The sequence below is a fragment of the Copadichromis virginalis genome, linkage group LG4 (assembly GCF_057382275.1).
Source record: "Copadichromis virginalis isolate Kocher_CV1m ecotype Utaka linkage group LG4, C_Virginalis_male_GT1.1, whole genome shotgun sequence".
In the NCBI taxonomy this organism is placed as follows: domain Eukaryota; kingdom Metazoa; phylum Chordata; class Actinopteri; order Cichliformes; family Cichlidae; genus Copadichromis; species Copadichromis virginalis.
Genome location: NC_140621.1, coordinates 13679104 through 13699651, shown reverse-complemented (window position 1 = coordinate 13699651; position 20548 = coordinate 13679104). Strand labels below are relative to the sequence as shown.

At 40.8% G+C, this 20548-nt stretch overlaps 2 protein-coding genes across 3 annotated transcripts; both read left to right on the top strand.

Annotated features, from left to right (window-relative positions):
* Nucleotides 1-40: 40 nt before the first annotated feature.
* Nucleotides 41-14691, top strand: LOC146711007 (uncharacterized). 2 transcript variants are annotated; one of them, XM_085453680.1, is made up of 16 exons: nucleotides 41-195; nucleotides 1681-1846; nucleotides 2230-2448; nucleotides 3607-3726; nucleotides 3931-4064; nucleotides 4158-4202; nucleotides 5738-5777; nucleotides 6393-6455; nucleotides 6549-6671; nucleotides 6966-7102; nucleotides 8728-8796; nucleotides 10024-10160; nucleotides 12119-12230; nucleotides 12332-12406; nucleotides 13160-13303; nucleotides 13984-14691. In XM_085453680.1, exons 1-16 carry the CDS (start codon nucleotides 52-54, stop codon nucleotides 14071-14073), a joined length of 1818 nt encoding a protein of 605 aa, XP_085309806.1. In that variant the 5' UTR covers nucleotides 41-51; the 3' UTR covers nucleotides 14074-14691. The 2 variants fall into 2 exon arrangements, with proteins under 2 accessions (XP_085309806.1, XP_085309807.1); XM_085453681.1 differs by lacking the exon at nucleotides 41-195 and adding an exon at nucleotides 782-850.
* A 254-nt stretch (nucleotides 14692-14945) lies between these two features.
* LOC146711006 (uncharacterized) lies at nucleotides 14946-20254 on the top strand. The gene is made up of 4 exons (XM_085455399.1): nucleotides 14946-15414; nucleotides 15552-15620; nucleotides 17891-18183; nucleotides 19114-20254. Exons 1-4 carry the CDS (start codon nucleotides 15195-15197, stop codon nucleotides 19999-20001), a joined length of 1470 nt encoding a protein of 489 aa, XP_085311525.1. The 5' UTR covers nucleotides 14946-15194; the 3' UTR covers nucleotides 20002-20254.
* Nucleotides 20255-20548: the final 294 nt, after the last annotated feature.

The window sequence follows — 20548 nt, the reverse complement described above, 5'->3', positions numbered from 1 at the left end:
CTCTTGGGAACTGGCACAGTTTTGTAGAAGAGTAGGGAGAACAGACCATCGATGGATCCGCTGGATTTCCTGGAGTTGGAGGAAATGCTGCGCTTTTTACACTGCAATAAAACAGAAATTTCTTGCATGGAAAGCCCGGTCATCTTCCTCTGCAAGCTCAAGGATTACAACCTGATCTCGGAAGACCGTTTCAAGGTGAGGAGCTCAAGTGGAAAGGTTACGCATTTGTTATCAACCTCGTTACAGTCATTTCAGGCGAGTGCTATTTGAATAGGACGTTAATGAGAGAGCGGGAAGTGAACAGCGGAAGTGATACATGATTACGTCAGAGTTGTTGGTACACATGAAGCGTCGATTTCAAACAAGGGAAATACGGCGAACTGACCCCAAAAAGCTGATTCTGTTTATCTGAACTTCTTCAGTCTCAGCTGACTGCAGGTTTTCTCAGCCTTAGCCTACCTTTGCCTGACTGAGACTAGCAACACGGAATGAACAGAATCAACTTTTTGGGATTTACTTACCGGATCATCAAGACACTGCGAATTGACATTCGCCTGTAACTCACACTGCTATTTACTAAAAAAGAAGGCATTTTCACAACCAGAGCCAGTTATTAAAAACAGATTAAAATGAAATAAAATCTGTAGTCTGGAAAAGTCTTAAGTCACGCGTCGTTTTTCCAAATTTTGCGGAGAAAATGGGAAATAAGTTTGTAGATTTATTTGAATGTGCAAACATAAAAGGAAATACACCGAGTATAACGGTCAAGATGATCAATAATATTGACGTCCAGGGTCTGGGGAGGCCAATCCACGACTAACAGTGTTCCACTGTGTGTTTTTCTATCCAGGTACGCTTTTACTGCACTGACAGTGTGTTCGGGATCATTATCATCCTGAAAAATGAAGCCATAGTAACTCCATCAATTTTGGCAAGATTGCAAACACCACTAACTGAAATGTTTTTTCCAAACTACAGTTTTTCAGGTTCATCTGCTGTAGATAGTTCTTTAGACCTACTGCTTCCTTAATTTTCTTCCACTTGGTCAGTTTTGTCAAATCTTTTAAGGACATATTGCACAGCACAATTTAAAATGAGTTCTTTGCTAAGTTTTCTGTTGTGTACAGACATAACTCTGCTTCATCCCTTGAGTTAGGTGGATTTTTTTATGCTTGAATGATTCATGGGTCAGTGTTAAGTGGCTTAACAAATAATAAAAGCATTCCTCTGAAAAAGGTCAGATGCAAGGACTGGAATGAAAATTGGCAAGAAAGGAGGCAATGTCCAAAGTAAAACTTTATAATTTTTGAAACTATTGATCAAGGCCGGTTAAAAAAAACAAAAAAGACTGTCTCCTTGGAAATAAAATATAAAGTAATGAAAGGTGGGTCACGATTTTTGCACAGTACTCCACCTTACGTAAATATAGGTCCCCATTGTGACGCAAAAAACAGCAGCTTATTCAGAGAAGGAAACGCCCTCTCCTAAATAATCACATATAATCAATCCAATCACCATTATTGGAGTGGCAAACATAAACATCATACTTTTTTCATAGGGGCAGTTTTTTCTAAATCTACTATCATAGACACTTTGTGAAAACGACAGTATGTTGGTATTTACTTACTGAATCCTAGGCTAAACAGCTCAATAATAATTTTCTCGATACTGTGTGTGCAGAAGGTGAGTCGAATGAAGAAAAAAGAGAAGGGCCTTTATGATATCCTGGACTGGTTCGAGGAAAAAAAGTCAGAGCACATCAAACTGTTCTGGAAGTGTGCCTTCAAGGAAACTGTCCTGAGCCACAACCCCAAACTGCAAATGCTGCGCAAAAGCCTCATGGACGGTAAGATATTTCTATTTCATGATGCTCTTAATGACTTTATAATAAGTATGTTTGTGTCTCTGACAAGTTAATTGATAAAGCAAAGAATTGGCCAAAGAAATCTGAAAGGAATAATATGTCATCTACTTTAAGATGAGAGTTTTGTGGTGGCATTAATGCCTTTGCAGGACTAAAAATAATTTGATAGGCTTGTAACCAGTCAAAGAGAACCTCTGTCTATGTGAAGACTCATCTTGTAACAGCTAATATGTTGTAATTTAGACTATATAAAACCTTGTTAGCAAGTGGGCATGCTATGTACTGAGACTTTGAAATTGACCTGTAGAAGTTGTTTGGCCTCTATTAGATATTTATTATGTTCTTGGACTTCAATGTAATTTCAGGGTCTTACCATTTTGACACACAATTGCCTGAGAAAGTTGAAACGGAAGACAACGGTGAAAAGGAAAAAACTGAACATTCAGAAGAAGAGGTGAGGAAAGAAAACTCAGTGAAAAAGAAGAGGAAGTATAGCAAGAGCATATGTGATGAGGAGGATGAGCAGCCTGGCCCATCAGGCCTGTCTACCTCGGCTCAGAAGAAGTCCAAGAAAATATGTTTCAGTAAGTTACTCCTCACTTATGCTTTACTGTTCTCAGCGTGACTATATGCCAACAGGAGTTATACAGTTAAAAAGACATCTCTCATCCTCTAACCTTTAGCAGCTCTCACTGGGGTAAAGTACCCTGGTTCTACACCAGGCTAGACCCAACCAAAAACAAAGCCTCTTCTCTTGAAAAAGAACATGGCAACATGACTTAGGTTCGAAAGGTTACAAATACATGACTTCTGGAACAATGTCATTTGGACAAATCAGACCAAATGGAGATGTTTGACCATAATGCACATTTAGAGAAAACCAAAACTCACCTCAGCTGTCAATCACAGTTGGTATGTGGTGAAGGGATGATCATTTGGTGGACCTGGGCCTGGACTTTGCCATTATTGAGTCGACCATGAACTCCTTCGTATACCAAAGTGTCCTCGAGTCAAATGTGAGACCATCTGTCTGACAGTTAAAGCTTGGCTGAAACTGGGTCATGCAATATGACAATGATCCCAACCACAGCAGCAAATATACAACAGAATGGCTAAACTAGCAGAGCATGAAGGTGTTGCGACGGACTGGTCAAAGTCCAGACCTCAACGTGATTGAAATGTTGGTGTGGTGGGAAATTAAGACAGCTGTGCATAAACAAATGTCCGCAAACCTCAATGAACTGTGGGCTCGAGTTATTCACAGGACTGCATAGAGTTGTCATATGTTCATTACTTTCTCTTTATGTTGGAAGTGGAATTGTCTCTTCTCTGATGTTTTGTACAAAGTTACACCATTACAGCTCCTCTACTCCATCTGAGTAAATAGTGTTATAGCAGGTGGAGAATACCACAATAATCAAGCTCTACATTAACCTTCAGTTGACCAACTTCAAAAAAGGAACTCTGGTTCTTCCAATCATTCTCCTGAATCCGTGGAAAGGTACCTCCCAAGTGGTCAGTATGAACCGGAACATGTTTGACTCCCTGCCAAGATGGATACAGGCCTCACTCAGTTCTATAAAACTGGAGCATAGCCACAGCCCTTCTTGCTTCTACACCTGCAGCGTTCACTGCAAGATGTCTGAGGGAATGTGGTCATGTCTTTTCCAAAGCCACAACATGTATATTGACTACACTGCAGCATGTTTGAATCGGCATTTATAACATTTTGTATTTCTCAGCTCCTCCCATGAAGAAGGGAGAGAAGGGTGAAATTTGGACCTGGCCCCTCTACAAGTCCCAGCTGCCTGTGACGTGCGGACAGATGTCGGGAACGCTACAACGTGACAAACTGGCTAAAGGTCAGATAAGCAAAGTCTTTTCATTGTTGCATTGCAGTCTACTGCAGCTGCATGTTCTTTGTTCAACAGCTGTGAAATAATAGAAAAATGTACAAGCTAGAAAAAGCGGCAGTTGGGAGATAACAAGAGATCATTTATGACTGAGATTTAAACTCTGCGTGTGTAAAACATTTCTTTGAATTCCTCCTCCTCTGCATCTCTTAGGAGAGAAGTGCATTCTGGCTAATAAGCAGTGGTTTGCTCCAAGTGAGTTTGAGAGGTTTGCAGGAAAGCAGAGCTGCAAGAACTGGAAGCTGAGCATTCGATGTGGGGGGACGCCGCTGGGAAAGCTTATAAAGGTTTGTCAAAAAGAAAATCTGAACTTATTTGATCAATGTTCCAGCAGTTTCCAGTGTGAATTTCACTTATTTTGTTTTTGTCATTTTTCACAGGAGGGTCACCTGAAAACAGTGGCCTACAAAGGAGGAAATAAAAAAGTAAAAACAGATGTATATACTACCACTCAAAAGTTTGAACACACGTTCTCATTTAATGTTTTTCTTTATTTTCATGACTATTTACATTGCAGATTCTCACTGAAGGCATGAAAACTATGAATGAACACGTGAAATTATGTAGTAAACAAAAAAGTGTGAAATTACTCAAAGCTTGTTTTATAATTTATTTTAATCTTTGTGCTTTGCACACTCTTGGCATTCTCTCTATGAGCTTCATGAGGTCGTCACCTGAAATGGTCTTCCAACAGTCTTGAAGGAGTTCCCAGAGATGCTGAGTGCTTGTTGGCCCTTTTGCCTTCACTCTGCGCTCCATCTCATCCCAAACCATCTGGATTGGGTTTAGGTCAGGTGACTGTGGAGACCAGGCCATCTGGTGCAGCACTCCATCATTCTTGTCAAATTGCCCTTACACATCCTGGAGGTGTGTTTGGGGTCATTGTCCAGTTAAAGAAAAAGTTATGGTCCAACTAAACGCAAACCAGATGGGATGGCATGTCGCTGTATGATGCTGTAGCAGCTATGCGGGTTCAGTGTGTCTTAAATTTTGAATAAATCCTCAACAGCGTCACCAGCAAAGCCCCCCCACACCATCACACCTCCTCCATGTTTCAAGGTGGGAACCATGCATGTAGAGACCATCCGTTCACCTTTTCTGCATCGCACAAAGACATGGCGGGTGGAATCAAAGATCCCAAAATTGGACTCATCGGACCAAAGCACAGATTTCCACTGGTTAATGTCCACTCCTTGTGTTTCTTGGCCCAATCAATCTCTTCTGCTTGTTGATTTTCCTCAGTAGTGGTTTCTTAGCAGCTATTTGACCATAAAGGCCTGATTAATGCAGTCTCTGAACAGCTGATGTAGAGATGTCTCTGCTACTGGAACTCTGTGTGGCATTAATCTGCGCTCTAATTTGTGATGCTGGTGACTCGGATGAATTTATCCTCAGCAGCAGAGGTGACTCTTGGGCATCCTTTCCTGCGGCGGTCCTCATGTGAGCAACTTTCATCGTAGCACTTGATGGTTTTTGTGACTGCTTTTGGGGACACTGCCATAATATCAATTCTAACAGTTGTCAAAGAGGGCTGTCAGCTGTGTACCAACCTGACTTCTGCACAACACAACTGATCCACAAATGAACCCTGACAAGTCACACCTGTGAAATGAAAACCATTTCAGGTGATTCGATCATGAAGCTCATTGAGAGAAGGCCAAAGGTTTGCAATCCTGTCAACAAAGCAAAGGGTGGCTACTTTGAGGAATCTAAAATAGAAATCATATTTAGAGTTATATATCTTTTTTTTCTTTGCTACATAATCCCATTGATCTTGGTTCATATATTTGATGTCTTCAGTTTGTATCTATGATGTAGAAAGTAGTAAAAGTAAAGAAAAACCATTACATGAAAATTGTGTGTCCAGATTTTGACTGGTAGGGTATTTCTTACTCAGAAGTAAATTAGTTTGTTTTATTTTTTTCTAATCTAAGCCACGTGCTTCTTTTTTTGCTGCTAGGCCAAGAAAATATTGTTCTCACTCGAAGAAGCAACCACAGGTTTGTTCTATTACTGCAAAAACACCGATTTTTATCAAACGTGAGTGTTCTTAACAGCATATAAGCCCACTTTCCCACTGGCTGCTACAAGAGCTTCTGTTATCTCACATTAAATATTAAAGCATTTAAAACTAATGGCATCAATTGAGGCAGGCAGGCACTGCAGACATTTATAACCCTCCCCCCTTTATGCTCCAGTATAATAGAAACAGAGCAGAACTGGAAAAGCCCAACGAACTGAAGTCAAAACAATTTTATTTTTGTATCCTTATATCAGAAAACTGAAATTTGCCTCAAGGAGCTTCCAATCTGTACAGAAAACAACATTGTTTCTCCTTAGACCCTCAACTTGGATGAGGAACAGCTACCATTAAGATCCAAAATGAAAAACAAGAATATTAATGGGTGAAGGCATACAGCCGCGAGGCAGTGATTCTAGTTTCTCTCTGAGCATAATGATTGTCACTAAAATCTTTTCTGGCATTCTATTAATATCGTGCACATATTTATATTCATAAAACTCTGAATTTAAAATATACATGTGTAAGACAAACATGCACAGGCAAGGCAAGCTTCTTTCCCGCTTGTTTTCATGGATAAAATCCTCTTTTTTAGAGTCGGAGAAAGAAGAAGATGACGAGGAAGACCAGGATTCATCAAGTGATGAACCCACCACAGGTGCTGGTTTCTACAGTGTAATATTTATGATGGAAGCTCTTTTAGATACGCATGGTTGTGTTACATATTATCTTCATAACGTGTCTGTTTTAGATGAAGAAGAGGCAGAAGAGCAGACGGTGCAGCAGCCAGAGGCTGGTCTTTCCAAGACCAAAGTGTTCAAAGTTACATGTGGTGGTTTAGCTGGGACGTTACACAAAAAACGTTTTGCATCAGGTATCTTAAAAAAAGAATGTACTGTGATACAGATACAGTCATTTGAAAAAGTTTAAACAGTTCTTTAAAAAAACAAAGTACACTCTGATTACATCCATTGGAATTAAGAGGATAAGTAGCATCCAGGTGCTGCTAAATGCTACTTTGAATTGAATTAAATGGAAAGATTTAGTATTTGGTATTTATTTATTTATTGTCATTGTCAGAGAACAATGAAATTGCATTTGGGGCTTCCGTACAAGATTTTAGTTAAGCTGTAGGAACTTTCTTCTCAAAATGTTTTTCTCCCTCTAGGGACACTTGGCAAGAGTATTCGTACTGAGACAAGCTGGATGACCCCAGTGGACTTTTGTAAGGAATCTGGTCCGACAAATGTTTCCTGGAAGAAAGACATCAGATGGGATGGAAAACCTCTGAGTGCTCTCATGGAGGTGTGTTTACACTGCAGGTTCCTAGTTCACCGCAACTTATCTCTACGCCTTTGGGTACTTTTGTGAGGTACTCTGTGAGAATGAGGGAGGAAAATTACACTTCAAGATTACAATCTTTACATTTTGACTCATATTTATTTGCGGTCATCAATCTTCAAGCAGCTAATATGGTAAAAATATATATCCAAATGTAGGGATGGGTACCGGTGTCCGGTGCCATGATGGCACCGGTTCTGACATAAACGGTAGTAACCAGACCGAAAAGCAGCGCACATTTCGGTGCTTTATTTCGGTGCTTTTTTTCCTGAGCTGTGATACACTTTAGATTCTAGCCAATCATTTTACGTTTCCGAGGATAGTAGGCGGGGCCAGGTACGTACGTTCTGTTAGAGCAGAGCTACAGATTAAAAATGTCCAAGGCGAAGCGGTCAAAAGTCTGGCTGTACTTCATAGCAAAATATGCAAACTCAGCAGCCTGCAACAAGTGCTTTAAGCTGATACTGTGATACTGTCAAAGGAGGTAACACCTCAAATCCGATGAAACACCTGGCGACGCATAGCGTTTTTTTAAAAAGCCCAGAAATGCGCCGTATTTGATAGCTTGCTGCGAGACCTCACACCGAGCACATCTACTGCGGGTGGGTTGCCTGTTATGCAACATCCCCCAAAAACACGAAGAGGAGAGTCCTGGCCCCTAGCCCTGCCAGTGTAGCAGAAATGATGACGGATGATGATGCAGCAGCAGCCGTTCTTCTCTGCGTGAGTAGCTAATTTACGTTGAGTAGGCTAACCACGTTATTACATTAATGCATGTAAGGTGAACTAGCAAACATCATCATAGCTACATGCGGCTGTCTTCTTGTTTGATGGCAGATACTCCCTTCACCCTGGCTAAAAAGGCTAAAATGACCAAAGAAAAAGTGGAAAACAGTTAAACATGAGAGGTTTTTGGACAAAGTTTGTGTTTTTTCCATTGTTTAAGCACTGCTTCCAGCCAAGAGTGATACCATATATGCCCCATAGCTGCAGAAAAGGCTAACATTGTTATATTTTTACAAAAAACAGCTGAACATGAGAGGTTTTTGGACCAATTTTGTGTTCTCCATTCTTTAAGCACCGGTTTGAGCACCGGCACCGTTTCAAAAGTACCGATTTGGCACCGGTATCGGATAAAACCTAAACGATACCCATCCCTATCCAAATGCAGAAAGCTAACATGTGGTGGCATTTTGATGAACAACCACAGTTAGCCCTAAGCACACACCAAATGCACATCAATGTTTCAGCACCGTACAGCAGAACCAAAGACTCTTCTGTTACTATTAACACCAGCTATAGAGAATGAACAAATAATAAAGAATATAAAGACAATTAGGGGCTAATTCAGGAAAAATGAATTGGGTCAGTGCCAGTTTGGTTTTGTAGGATCTTTTTGAATTATAATTTTGAAGTTGCCACTCGTGCCCAAAAAATTACAGGACTTAACAATTTTTTTTGCATGAAACTGTGTCTCACCTGTAAACCCAAGAGCAACTTTAGTCAATATGAGCGTTATAAGCTTTGTTAAACCAAAAGTGAGAACTTATGATTGAAAAATGAATACATTGTTACTTTGTCTCTTTCAGGCAGAGATCTTGAAGATTCATTCCCTTCTGTGTGCTTGCCCTCTGTGTAAACCAGATCCTGAAGACCTGGTAAGTTTCAGACAAGTGGCATTTCCTCATGCTACACTGGTTTGAAAAATACTTTCTTGCACAATGCTGTTTTTTCTAAATAGTACAAAATCTGTCTCTCTAAATCTGTAGTATAATTCGACAAACAAGAAACTTTTTTCCTCTCTCAGTTATCTTGTTCTGGTGCAGAAATATGCGATTCCAACCCCAATTTAGAGTTTAGTTGTATTTGTAGCCTAACATCACATACAGGAGTGGGACTCCTTCTCTTTCTGACAGCAACTTAATGGATATTCTCTGCCCTCGGTCACTTTACTGTACATTCAGTGGGTCAGACCAGACATTTACTTGTTGCTTTTAACAGAGCACAACTTTGTAAAAAAATGCTTGCAAATGGATTAAAGTCTAAAAATTAAGACCTTTCTACATTTCCGCACCAACGCTGACCAGAGGAGCACGCGGACATCTCCAAAATACCTTTGGATTTTTCATTATTCACTCTGCTGTGCAATTTCACATCCATCAGACACTGAAGGGCCTTAAAAATGGACTTTACGTGGCAAAGCCTTTACCGCATTAAACGAAAAATCTGTGACAGGTCAGATTAATGAGTCTGACCAATAATGGATTCAGCCTAATCCTGGTTTTGACAAAACTTTAATAGGAGCTGAAGCTTGATGCAGCCGATTGCAGTAGTCCCTTCCTCTGAGTTTTTATATACCTACAGATCAATCCATGAGTGCTTCCAAAGAAAGAGAGCTCATTTACCAACAAGGCACAGCAGAGGTGGATTAAATTCTACAGGATTAATAAAAAAGTAAAAGACAGTGAGTCTCATCTTCACTTCAGATAGATCTGCAGTTACACTGTCACTACGCAGATGAAAAATAATTTGTTATGAAGCCGTCACTCTCCATTACAGTACTTAAGCTATTTCATTTAGCTATAAGTAAAAGTCTGGTCTCACCTACTGGCTGAACTCTACTAAAGTGTTTATGATTATGCATTACTGTAACCACACGTGAGATGTGGCCTCTCAAAAGTAACAGTAATAACATGGCCTCATGCATGGCCGATTACCTATTGTGAATGTGTGCTGTGGCGGTGCTGTGTTCTTAATTTATAGATGGCAGTTATAAGTTACCGTTTGATGAAGTCAGCAATTTTACATCTCCTGGGTCTGAAAGGCGCTTTGGAGCAGTTTTGTGTACAAACAGATTTTCTGTGATTTATTGTCTGTGTTGCCAGGAGAATGAGAAAAACGATGACGACTGTTGCATCTGTAAAAACGAAGAAGAAGACCAAGAGCTGGTAGTGTGCGAGGAATGCCCACGATCCTTCCACCAGAAATGCCACCTGCCACATGTGGACGACATCATTCTGAAGTGAGCCTTACTGGGAGAGCAGCCATTTAAAAAATATTTTTCAAATCAGCTGTTTCTCTTTTGTCCTTTTGTATCTTTTGTTTGAGTCTCTTATATTTTAAACCTGCATGAATTTGTCGTATCAACACAGAATGCATTGGCAGGAAAGAAACCTAATCAGCTTTAACAGGGTGAAAGAAATGCTCCCATTATACAGTCCTGCAACTGAACTGAACTCAGCATTTTAAAGCAGCACTAATGAATATCCCTACAGCTCTGTGCAAAAGTCTCGAGCCACTTCTCATTTCTGTATGATTTTCTTTCAATGAACCAGACTTTCTTGTAATATTTTAAATTGGCCTGGAGCAACAGTTTTCCAGGTTTACTGAAGAATCCACACTAAACAAAGGGAAAATGGGGGGAAAGGCTGAGGTATGCCAGTTTACACAAGAACTGGATTGAAATTTAGTGGCAAAAGGTCTTATATAATAATGTCATTGATATTTTTGGTCCAAATCGTTGTCTTATTTATGGAGGAGGATGAGAGGGTCCAACACTGAACATCTACAGCTAAATGTAAAACATGGTGGAGGCTCTGGGGATGCAGTTCATCCAGTGGTGCTGGGAGTCTTGTGAAAATGAGGAATTATAAACACAAAAAAGTACGGTCAGATGGAATCTGGAAAGCATCTCATCAGGAGCAGCATCATTTTTCAGCATGACAGTGATCACAAACACACTGCCAATGCAGTAAAAGCATACCTGAATAAAAAACATAAAACAAAACCACCACACACAGTCTTGGCCTCCCCAGAGCTCGGACTTCAACATTAGTGAAGCAGTGTGTGATCAGCTTGACAGAAAACCGAATTAAAGACAGTCAAAAATTATTCTCCAAATCTCTGCATCTGTTTCCCTTTATCCATCCATCCATCCATTCGCTTCCGCTTATCCTTTTCAGGGTCGCAGAGGGTGCTGGAGACTATCCCAGCTGTCATAGGGCAAGAGGTGGGGTACACCCTGGACAGGTCGCCAGTCTGTCGCAGGGCCAACACACAGGGACAGACAACCATTCACACTCACATTCACACCTAGTGGCAATTTGGATTATCCAATTAACCTATCCCCACAAGCTGCATGTCTTTGGACGGTGGGAGGAAGCCGGAGTACCCGGAGTGATCCCACGCAAACACGGGGAGAACATGCAAACTCCACACAGAAAGACTCCGGCCTGATGGTGGAATTGAACTCAGGACCTTCTTGCTGTGCGGCAACAGTGCTAACCACCGTGCCCTATTTCCCTTTATTTCCCAGAAAAATATTTTTTTTAAATGAGGGGTGGCTGAAGACTTTTGCACAGTGCTGTCTGTGAACTTCTTAACAATTAAGCAAGTGTAAAATAGCACACTTGCTTAATTGTTTTTCCGTCGTTTAAGTAGAAGTACTTTTTCCCAAACAAACTGACAGTCTTATGATGAAAAGACAAAGTTAGGTGCCAGCTGGCAAAGAGAGTGAAGGAGCTAAGGATATTTCCTTCTGGACCTGGTAGATAACAAAACAGGACATTTGCAAATTGACCTGTACCATGAGTCCAAATAAGTGGAGTGTTACTCCAGATCTTCTAGTTCTGTAAACTAAATTCTTGCTCAGCGTTAAATTTTAACATCATTTCATTTGATTTTTGTTTTAATGTTTTTCACCTTCACATTAAAACTGGTACTAGCTGAAGTCAGGTGGACAGTTTCTACTAAAACAACATTTGTGCTGCTATTATCCATGTATATTGTATTGAATTACACACTACTGTATATGATCCTGGCATACGTTCTGCTTTTTTAAAATGTACCTGTTTTATGTGATAACATGAAGCTAAGACATTCAGCTGATAAAAATAAAAAGGATATAGCTGATTGAAACAAAAATCAAAAGGGTTTATATTTTTAAGACTGATATATATCTGTGTGTGTATGTGTGTGCAGCGACGACAGCCCCTGGTTGTGCACATTCTGCGTTTTTAGAGCCAATCACGTTTGCCTTGACCAGCTGGACGTGAACGCAGTGATGTCTCAGCAAATATCTCAACACATGATGGTGAGAATTTTCTCTGTCTACAACTTTGTCCATGTAACCATCTAACTACCCGTCTCCCTGTGACATTGCTGTGACCTGCCCCTCTGTTGTTTCATCTACAGCAATGCCAGTATCTCCTCCTGAGTCTGCGCAGTGCTGACGAGGAGCAAATGTTTTCTCCAGACCCAATGGGCTATGTAAGTATTTTTTAAGCAAGCAATTTTTATTCATTAGAATCAAGTTTTAAAACATTCATAGAAAATAAAGTGCAGTGCACTGAAAACGTGAGCTATCTTAGCCTTTGCATATTGGTCACACTTCAGATCATCAGTTAGAGTTTCATATTAGACAACAATAAGCTCAGTAAACGCAAAATGCAGATTTTAAATGATGATTTCATTTATTAAGGCAAACAAGCAATCCAAACCTACCTGGCCCTGTGTGAAAAGTAACCGCTCTCCCTTGTTAAATCGGTAACTAGCCAGTTCAGCTTCACTGGCAGCACCAAGGACTAATTGCTGGTAGACCTGTTGAATCAAGAAATCACTTACATGGAACTTGTCTGAAAGAGAAAAGTAGGAAAAATGATCTCAAAAAGCAAAACATCCTACGATCTAAAGAAACGGATGAGAAACAAAGTCATCGACATTGATCAGTCTGTGTTACAAAGCAATTTTAAAGCTTTGGGACTCAAGCAAACCATTGTGAGAATCATTATCCACAAATTGAAAATTTGGAACAGTAGTGAACCTGAATTCTGTGTTTAAAAACAACATTTTGTATTTTCTTTTCCTAAAATTAAAATGAGCTTTGATGTAAAGCATGTAAGTGTACCAAGTTTGCAAAAAGCTAAGAAGTCAGGAAGGGGGCGAATACTTTTTCACAGCACTATATGTGTAAAACTCTGACTAGAATACTCTGGTTTTCTGGATGTCTGCTTTCACCCACAGCTGGCAAACTACAGCACTTCTATCAAGAGTCCGATGTGGCTGGGCAAAGTAACAGAGAAACTCCAGCAGAAACAGTATCAAACTGTCGGCGAGTTTGTTTCTGATGTCCAGCTTATTTTTGCCAACTGTGCGACATTCAACCGGGTAAGAAACTCTTAGTGAAAGTGTGATAATGGCATTCAGTGCTCTCAATAGTCTATTAAGTGCTTGTTTTTATTTTTTATATGGTTTTAAAAGGTTTGCATCTGCATGTAAAAAAGAAGAATTAGATTACATTCACTGCAAGTTTTGGAAACTTCAATTACACCTTATAGTGACAAAAAATGTGATTCTGTATCTCTTTTGGGACTTGGGACTCTGTGTGTTGTGTTGTTAAATGTTTTCAGGACTTTAAGCTTTCACTTTCTTCTGACTGCCATTCAAAGTTTAGTCAAATTGCCTTGTTCAGCTTTTACAAGGCATAATCAAAACAACTACCATCTATTTCACCTTTGCTTCCATGCAGTGCTTCTTCTGCATTTGGGTCCCTGGGGGTCCTGGTCTGACCAATTTCATGGGTACCTGCAATTTCACAGTGGATCTGAAATAGAAAACTTTTGTCTTACTGTCTTTTATTCTCAGTTCTGCTGGAAGTCTCTTCCTGTTAAAAGGGAGTTCTTCCTTCCCACCACCGCCAAGTGTTTGCTCATTGTTTTTTTTCCCCTCAATTACTGTAGGTCCTTAAAGGTGCATTGACACATCTGTAGGATTACAAACACAACTTTTTTAAACAGAACAGAAGTTTTGAAAATAACATAATGACAATCGCTGTTTTTCTTTTTCAGGGAAATCCAGAAATCCTTGCCATCGGCAACCAACTGAGGGAGTTATTTGACAGCGAGTTTAAGAAGGCTTTCAACATCCAAGATCAGTGACTTCGAACCAGTGTGACAGTTTTTAACACTTCAAAGCTGAGAAAACAATCAAAAACGGGTGTTACAGCGATGGCACTGTAGCAAAATGTAACTAGATATCAGTGTTTGCACACAGTATGAATGTCAAATACAGTATACTCTATGTTCATGTGCTGGCAACTAATGGAAAAGCTATTATTGGATAATCCTCATCATAGTACAACCCATTACAGTATAATATTAAATAAAGTAGTTCCGTAGTGTATGTTGTTTACATACAAAATGCACACTGAAAACAAAGACAAATGTCTAAAGGGGAATTGTAATAATGTTTTCTCCAGTTTTGTGCACTGAAACCAAAAACAGCTCTAGTCCTATTTAAAAGTCAAGTTAAAATGATCATTATATATATGTATATATTGCTCCCAGTTTCATTTGTTTGCCCTAACTTTGTTTCACATATAACTGATGTTATATACCATTAAAATCTGAATGTGTTGGTCCAAAGAGGACTATTGTCACTACAGTTCAATTTATTTTTACTGTTATCTGTAACATGTGGGGTTTTTTTTAAATAAAATGTTTGTTTGTGTACGCCACAAATAACACATAAAAGAATAAAATGCATTTTTTCTTTTACCTCGTTTAGTATTATTTATTTTAATTTATTAATATTTATTATTATTAATGCAATAAAACGTGCAGAATTTGCCCCTACGTTGGCACGTTGACAGCTAAATCCGGATTCTTTTTTCTTATTTTGAAAATTATTTTTTGGTTTTTTGTTACTAAACATGTGCCAAACGTGCGGTCAGCTGACGTCACCATCACGGTTGCCAGCAGCAAATCCTTGCTGAGAGCTGCGCAGCCGCTCTGCGCATCCGTCGGCTGAGCTGAGGTGGTCAGCGCAGCCATTTCCGTGCCCCTCACGGAAAAACATGCAGGGGGTGGCATTTGTCCATCACGCTCACAGCTAAATCAGTCATGACTTTGGCTGCACGACTTCACGCTGAAGTCTGCATCATCGATTAACAGCCGAGATCTCCAAACTTTCTCCTCAATTCAACGCCTGCGCAGACAATACAAGCTCTCTCCCTTCAGCTCCTGCTCCTTTTCCCTTTTTTTCTGTTTCTGTGTCAGCCATGGAGGGAGATCTGCAAGGAGGCAGCAACCACGTCGCAGCGCTGCATGTGAAAACTGAAGCGGTGGATGAAAATGCATCTGCGCTGCTTTTGGGCAGGCAGGAGTCGCCTGCGCCCTGCGGAGATACCGCATGCAGAGGAGGAGGAGGGGAACAGACTGCAGAGGAGCTGGCTGACACAGAGCTGCAAGCTGCCACGACAACTACTCCTGTACTACTGTGTGAGTGCTCACCTGAGATGATTTATGGCCATTCGGCCTCGTTTATTTGCTTCCTTTTTTGTTTTGTTTTCTTAATGGCCACTCAGAATCTGTTGCTTTTCAGTAGATTATGTAGCTTTTATCTGCTCTGTCATCAGACCCTGTTAGCACAGAGCGTTTCTTCACCACATCTGGGGATGGAAAAACATACCTGAAGATAGCTCCAGGTAAGTAAGATTCAAAGTGAGAGGAGAGCACCAGCAAGAATGTAACAAAACACATAACCTGACTGACCGAAGTCTTTCTGGCAGAAGTAATAACTGGCAACACTTGCGTACATTAACCTCTTTTAATAATTCATATAAAATGATGATATGATGTATCCGCACATATACACATTAAATCTCATGACTGTTAAAAGGAATTTGAATAACCTAAAAATTCAAACATGTCATTTTTTAATCATTTGCATAGAAATGCTATTACACAGGGTGCATCGAAAAGAAAAGGCTATACTTTTATGCAAGTAATGGCTGAATATAAACTTACAGTGTGCACAAGTGCTCAATAAGTCCCCCCGTGGATACACAGCATATGCCAAACTCATCCCATGAGCATGTCTGGAGTCACTGCAGCCACTACGTGTTTCTTTAGGTGAATGATTGTGGAATTAAAGCATTTTGAAATTGGCTGCTGGTCTGGAGGTGGGCATATTAAGCACTTGTCAACATTGTAAATTTTGTGTATATAACTTTACATTTGCATTTTAAAATTTACTGGAAGCTTCTATGTCTAATAGTTTAAAAAAAACATATAGCCTTCTGAAATCAGATGATTCTTTTTGATACACCATGTATTTTGTGCCTATTCCACGCACCTGAAAAAGTCCACAAAAACTAGGGTTCAAGTCTTAGCCATTCAGTTCTTATCCTTCACAATTAATAAAGTTTCTGCATCACTGGGATTGTGTGTGTTTTGATCAGATTTGATGGGCATCTGTTGGGGTGTTTGATAGCTCATCAAATGTTGCTAAATTCTGACTCTGGCTGTTGAAACTAACCCCCGCACACGTCAAACCAACGACAAGAGGGAAAACAGAAATGTTGAAAATCTCTCACTAGGAATTACAGATGCAGAAAATGCAGTTTTTCTGTATCTGCAAATACAGTTGTGGTCATAGGTTTACATCCACTCATCAACCTACACAGGATCAAACATTACATATGGGCTCAAATATTTACACACACCCCCACTAATGTCTCTTTGCAACTTGCACCTCGACCAGCATTAACAAGCTTCTGACATATTCCTGGCTGGATATTTGACCAGTCTTCTTTGCAGAATTGGTAGAATTCATTTAAATCTGTTGGTTTCGTGGCACAGACTCAGCTTCTAAGTGTTGTCCACAGAAGTTCAGCAGGGTTGAGGTCGGGGCTTTGGGAAGGTCATCCCAGAAGCTTAATGTTTGTCTACTGTATCTATTCCAAAACCAGTTTATCTGTGTGCCTGGGATCATTGTCCAGTTGGAACATTCAACTGGGTCCAAGTTTCAACTGTATGTTCAAACTTGGACAGAACTGGAGATTCTATTTTCAGGTTTTACCTCAAATCCTGATTTACCCCTGGTAGCAAAACAGCCCCAGAGTCAGAATCTACCAGCACTATGCTTGACAGCTAGCACAGGGCTCTTAGATTTCAAAGCCTCACCTTTACTCCTCCAAACATACCTGATTGGGGCTCAATCTTTGTCTCGTCTGGCAACGAAGCTTTTCTCCGGAAGACATTTGGATTGTCCATGTGGGCAGCTGCAAATTTCAGATAAGCTTGAAGGTGCGGATTTTTGACCAGATGCTTTTATCTTGGTCGGCACCCTCTCAGTCCATGGCAATGTGAAACTCGTTTCACTGTGGACAGTGATGCTGGTGTGTGAGCACTGGTTGTTCTTGGATTGTTCCTAAACATCCTGACCACTTTTCTCTCATTTGAGGTTGACAGTTTGGGTCTTTTTCCAGACCTTAGCAAAGTGCTGACACATCCAAATAACTCACACTTATGCACAGTATTTGGTATCTGTACATAAGTGTCTTGTATTGTTCAAACCTGTGAGTGCTATCAAACAAATCCTTTTCATGACGGCAAAGGGAAACTACCAGTTATAGTCAGTCACTAATAGCTTTCTCAAGCTTTATAGAATTTTCACTTATTAAAAGAATTAATTGAGTATATTTATATATTTGCACCTGTATGTTTACTACTGACTGTGTGTTTTAGATGTTTTAGATAAAATCCAAAATAAATTCAAACTTGTGCAGTAAGTCTACCCTGGAAAAGCAGTTCAAAGAAATCATTAAAATTCCAGAATTACCAGGATATTCACGCCCATGATGAGTGGATCTAAACATTTGATAACAACTGTATGCATATAAGATTTTCCCCAGTTTAACCCATTTATCTTACATATGAAGTGACACCACAAGTGGCTTTCTTTCTCCCCCAGCTTCAGTAATGCCCCCTGCTCCTTCCGAGAAGACGCTTTGCTCTGGCTCGGATTTCTCTTCCAAAGCCGTTCTGTGTCTGATTGAGGCCGTCGGGCGTCGCTGGGGTCTCTATGAGACTCGGGAACGCTCGCAGCTCTTCCAGAGTGTCCAAGAGGAGATGGCCTCCAAGGGGCACATACTGCCTGTTGAGAAAATCCGTCGCAAGTGGAACAACCTCATTGTGACATACAAGAGGGTTAAAGACCGCAGCCGGGAGACGGGACATGCTAAGACGTCTTGGGAGTTCTTTGATGTGAGTCTAACGGGAAGACAAACCTGGGGATAAAAAATAGTTGCTGACATTAAGTACTGATTTAAGTAAACCTCACAGCTGGACATACTATAGAGTGAGACGCTTGAAATTTCCAGTTGTAGAAATGTGAATTTCCCCTCAGGACAAATGTAACTGACCTCAAACGCAGCCATCAATAATCATCATCCACTCAGAGTTTAACAGCTGCACTCTGCATCTGTGGATAATGTGTGTGTGTGTGTGTCTATATATATATATAAAAATTGTGCAGAAAGAAGAAACGGCTGCTTTATATATTTTGGAAGGTGTGGTCGATGTAGAGTACAGGCCTAGTCTATCTTACAAAATTCAAAACTCAGGGTTACTGGCTAGAAATCAGAAGCATTCTTCTGCTGTTGGCGATATACCACCAGCTATAACATTATAACCACTTGCCTAATATTGTGTTTTTCCCCTTTTGCTGCCAAAACATCCCTGACCATGGGCTCCACTAGACCTCTCAGACCAGGGCACCTTCTGGTCTGTGGCCACGCAGCCCCATATGCAACAAACTGTGATGCACTGTGTATTCTGGCACCTTTCTATCAGAATTAGTATTAACTTTTTTTTGCAATTGGAGCTACAGTAGCTCATCTGTTGGATCAGACCACATGGGCCCAGCTTTCGTTCCCGGCCTGATCAGTCCCCCTTGGCTGCCCATGACCCTGTCACCCCCAAATCCTTACTCTTCTTGTACAGGGATGTTTAATCTGAACAACTGTGAGGAAGTACAGCAGAAATAACTAGGATTATAACATAAAGTAACAAGGTTTAAGACAGCATACGGTTACATTGTTAACTGGTATTTGTAAGACATGGATTACAATGCTGTTTGATGTATTCATTGGTGTACTTTCTCCATATCTCTGTGTGTGTCTTGTTCCACTCTAGTTGATGGACGCCACCCTCTGCGACACCATTGGCACTCAGATCGTCAACAACAAACGAAACAAAGGCGGCAGCACGGTTTCTACACTGCCTGCTCCTTTGGCTAAGATCGCTGCAAAGCCCCTGCAGCTCCCACAGCCGACGTCCACCATCATCCGTCCTAGCAGTGACTTTGCTGCTGTTGCTGGTGCTGGTGCTGGTGGTGTGGACTCAGTAAGTCTGGGCTCCAGTGCTGGCAGCGCTGCCAGTACGTCGGTGACTGCAGCGACCATTAGCTCAGCTAATGCTCCAGACCACAAGCCCCTGATCGTCCTCAATGGTGACATTGTTACTACCAGTATTCACCCAGCCACCATTGTGCCGGCTCCTTCTTTTATCACCTCGCCTTGTTTTACAGAAACAGCCACCACATCCCCTTCCCTCATCTCCGCCAGTAACACAGACCTCAACACACTGGGCTACACGAGCCGCAAAGCTCCATCCATCTCATCAGGTGTCATCCCTTTTCGCCTGAGTACAACATCGCTCACCCAAAGCCAGAATCTCCTCGGCCTCTCCTCTTCATTCCCCCTCACGTCCTCCTGCCTCACTTCCTCTGCTGCCACCTCTTTGTCTACAACAACTGTGTCTGGAACTGAAGGACAGAACCAGAAGGCGAAAGCGGAGCAAGGCGGCTCCACTATGTTCCAGGAGATTCTGAAGCGACAGGAGGAGCAGGCCTACCTCGATCGAGTGGCTCGCCGCAGGGTTGAAGCCAGAGAGAAGAGGCGCGAGAGGAGGGAGGTGCGAATGTCCGAGTCCCTAGGAAGGATAGCCACGGCCCTGGAGCTGCTCTCCTCCAAACAGGACACAGTCATCGCCCTCCTACAGAGGCTGGCTGATCGGAAATAATCTACAGTGAAAGCCTGGAAAGTAGAATCTCCTGACGTTGTTTTTCCCCCACCTGAGATCCTCCTTATGAAGCTCTCATGCACTATAACGCTACTTTAATGAGCATAATTTAATATAAATGTGAATTTGACGAACTCTTAACTAAATAACAGACAAGCGCAAAGGTGAGTCATTGTTCCGTGCTTTTAAATTGTTGTGCTTTGTAAATATGTTAGTTTGCTTCACTGACATCAAATAAAAAGATTCTTTGGATATGCACCTTAAAGCTGTGGTCATTTGAACACTTTGTCCCCAGATTGCAAGAATAAAACACAGATTAACTACTAAAAAGTTGCAATAAACTTTCAACCATTAAAATATTATCAAGGCTAAGAAAATCCCCCAAAATTTATTTAATAAAGAATCTTTAATCACAAAAAGGTTTTAGCTTCATGAATGAATAAATGACTGAGAGCCAGGCTTTGGATTATTTTGGATAACGAGTATAATGTTCAGATAAGTATTACTGTTAAAACTACAATATTTCATTGAAACGTAGCTGAAAAAT

Excerpts from the sequence above, each read along its gene's own strand:
- LOC146711007 (XM_085453680.1), top strand. The coding sequence starts at position 52 with ATGGATCCGCTGGATTTCCTGGAGTTGGAGGAAATGCTGCGCTTTTTA. Across the intron at positions 4,065-4,157 it reads CGCTGGGAAAGCTTATAAAG|GAGGGTCACCTGAAAACAGT; the intron begins GTTTGTCAAAAA and ends CATTTTTCACAG. Across the intron at positions 6,456-6,548 it reads AAGTGATGAACCCACCACAG|ATGAAGAAGAGGCAGAAGAG; the intron begins GTGCTGGTTTCT and ends TGTCTGTTTTAG.
- LOC146711006 (XM_085455399.1), top strand. The coding sequence starts at position 15,195 with ATGGAGGGAGATCTGCAAGGAGGCAGCAACCACGTCGCAGCGCTGCAT. Across the intron at positions 15,621-17,890 it reads ATACCTGAAGATAGCTCCAG|CTTCAGTAATGCCCCCTGCT; the intron begins GTAAGTAAGATT and ends TTTCTCCCCCAG. Across the intron at positions 18,184-19,113 it reads CGTCTTGGGAGTTCTTTGAT|TTGATGGACGCCACCCTCTG; the intron begins GTGAGTCTAACG and ends GTTCCACTCTAG.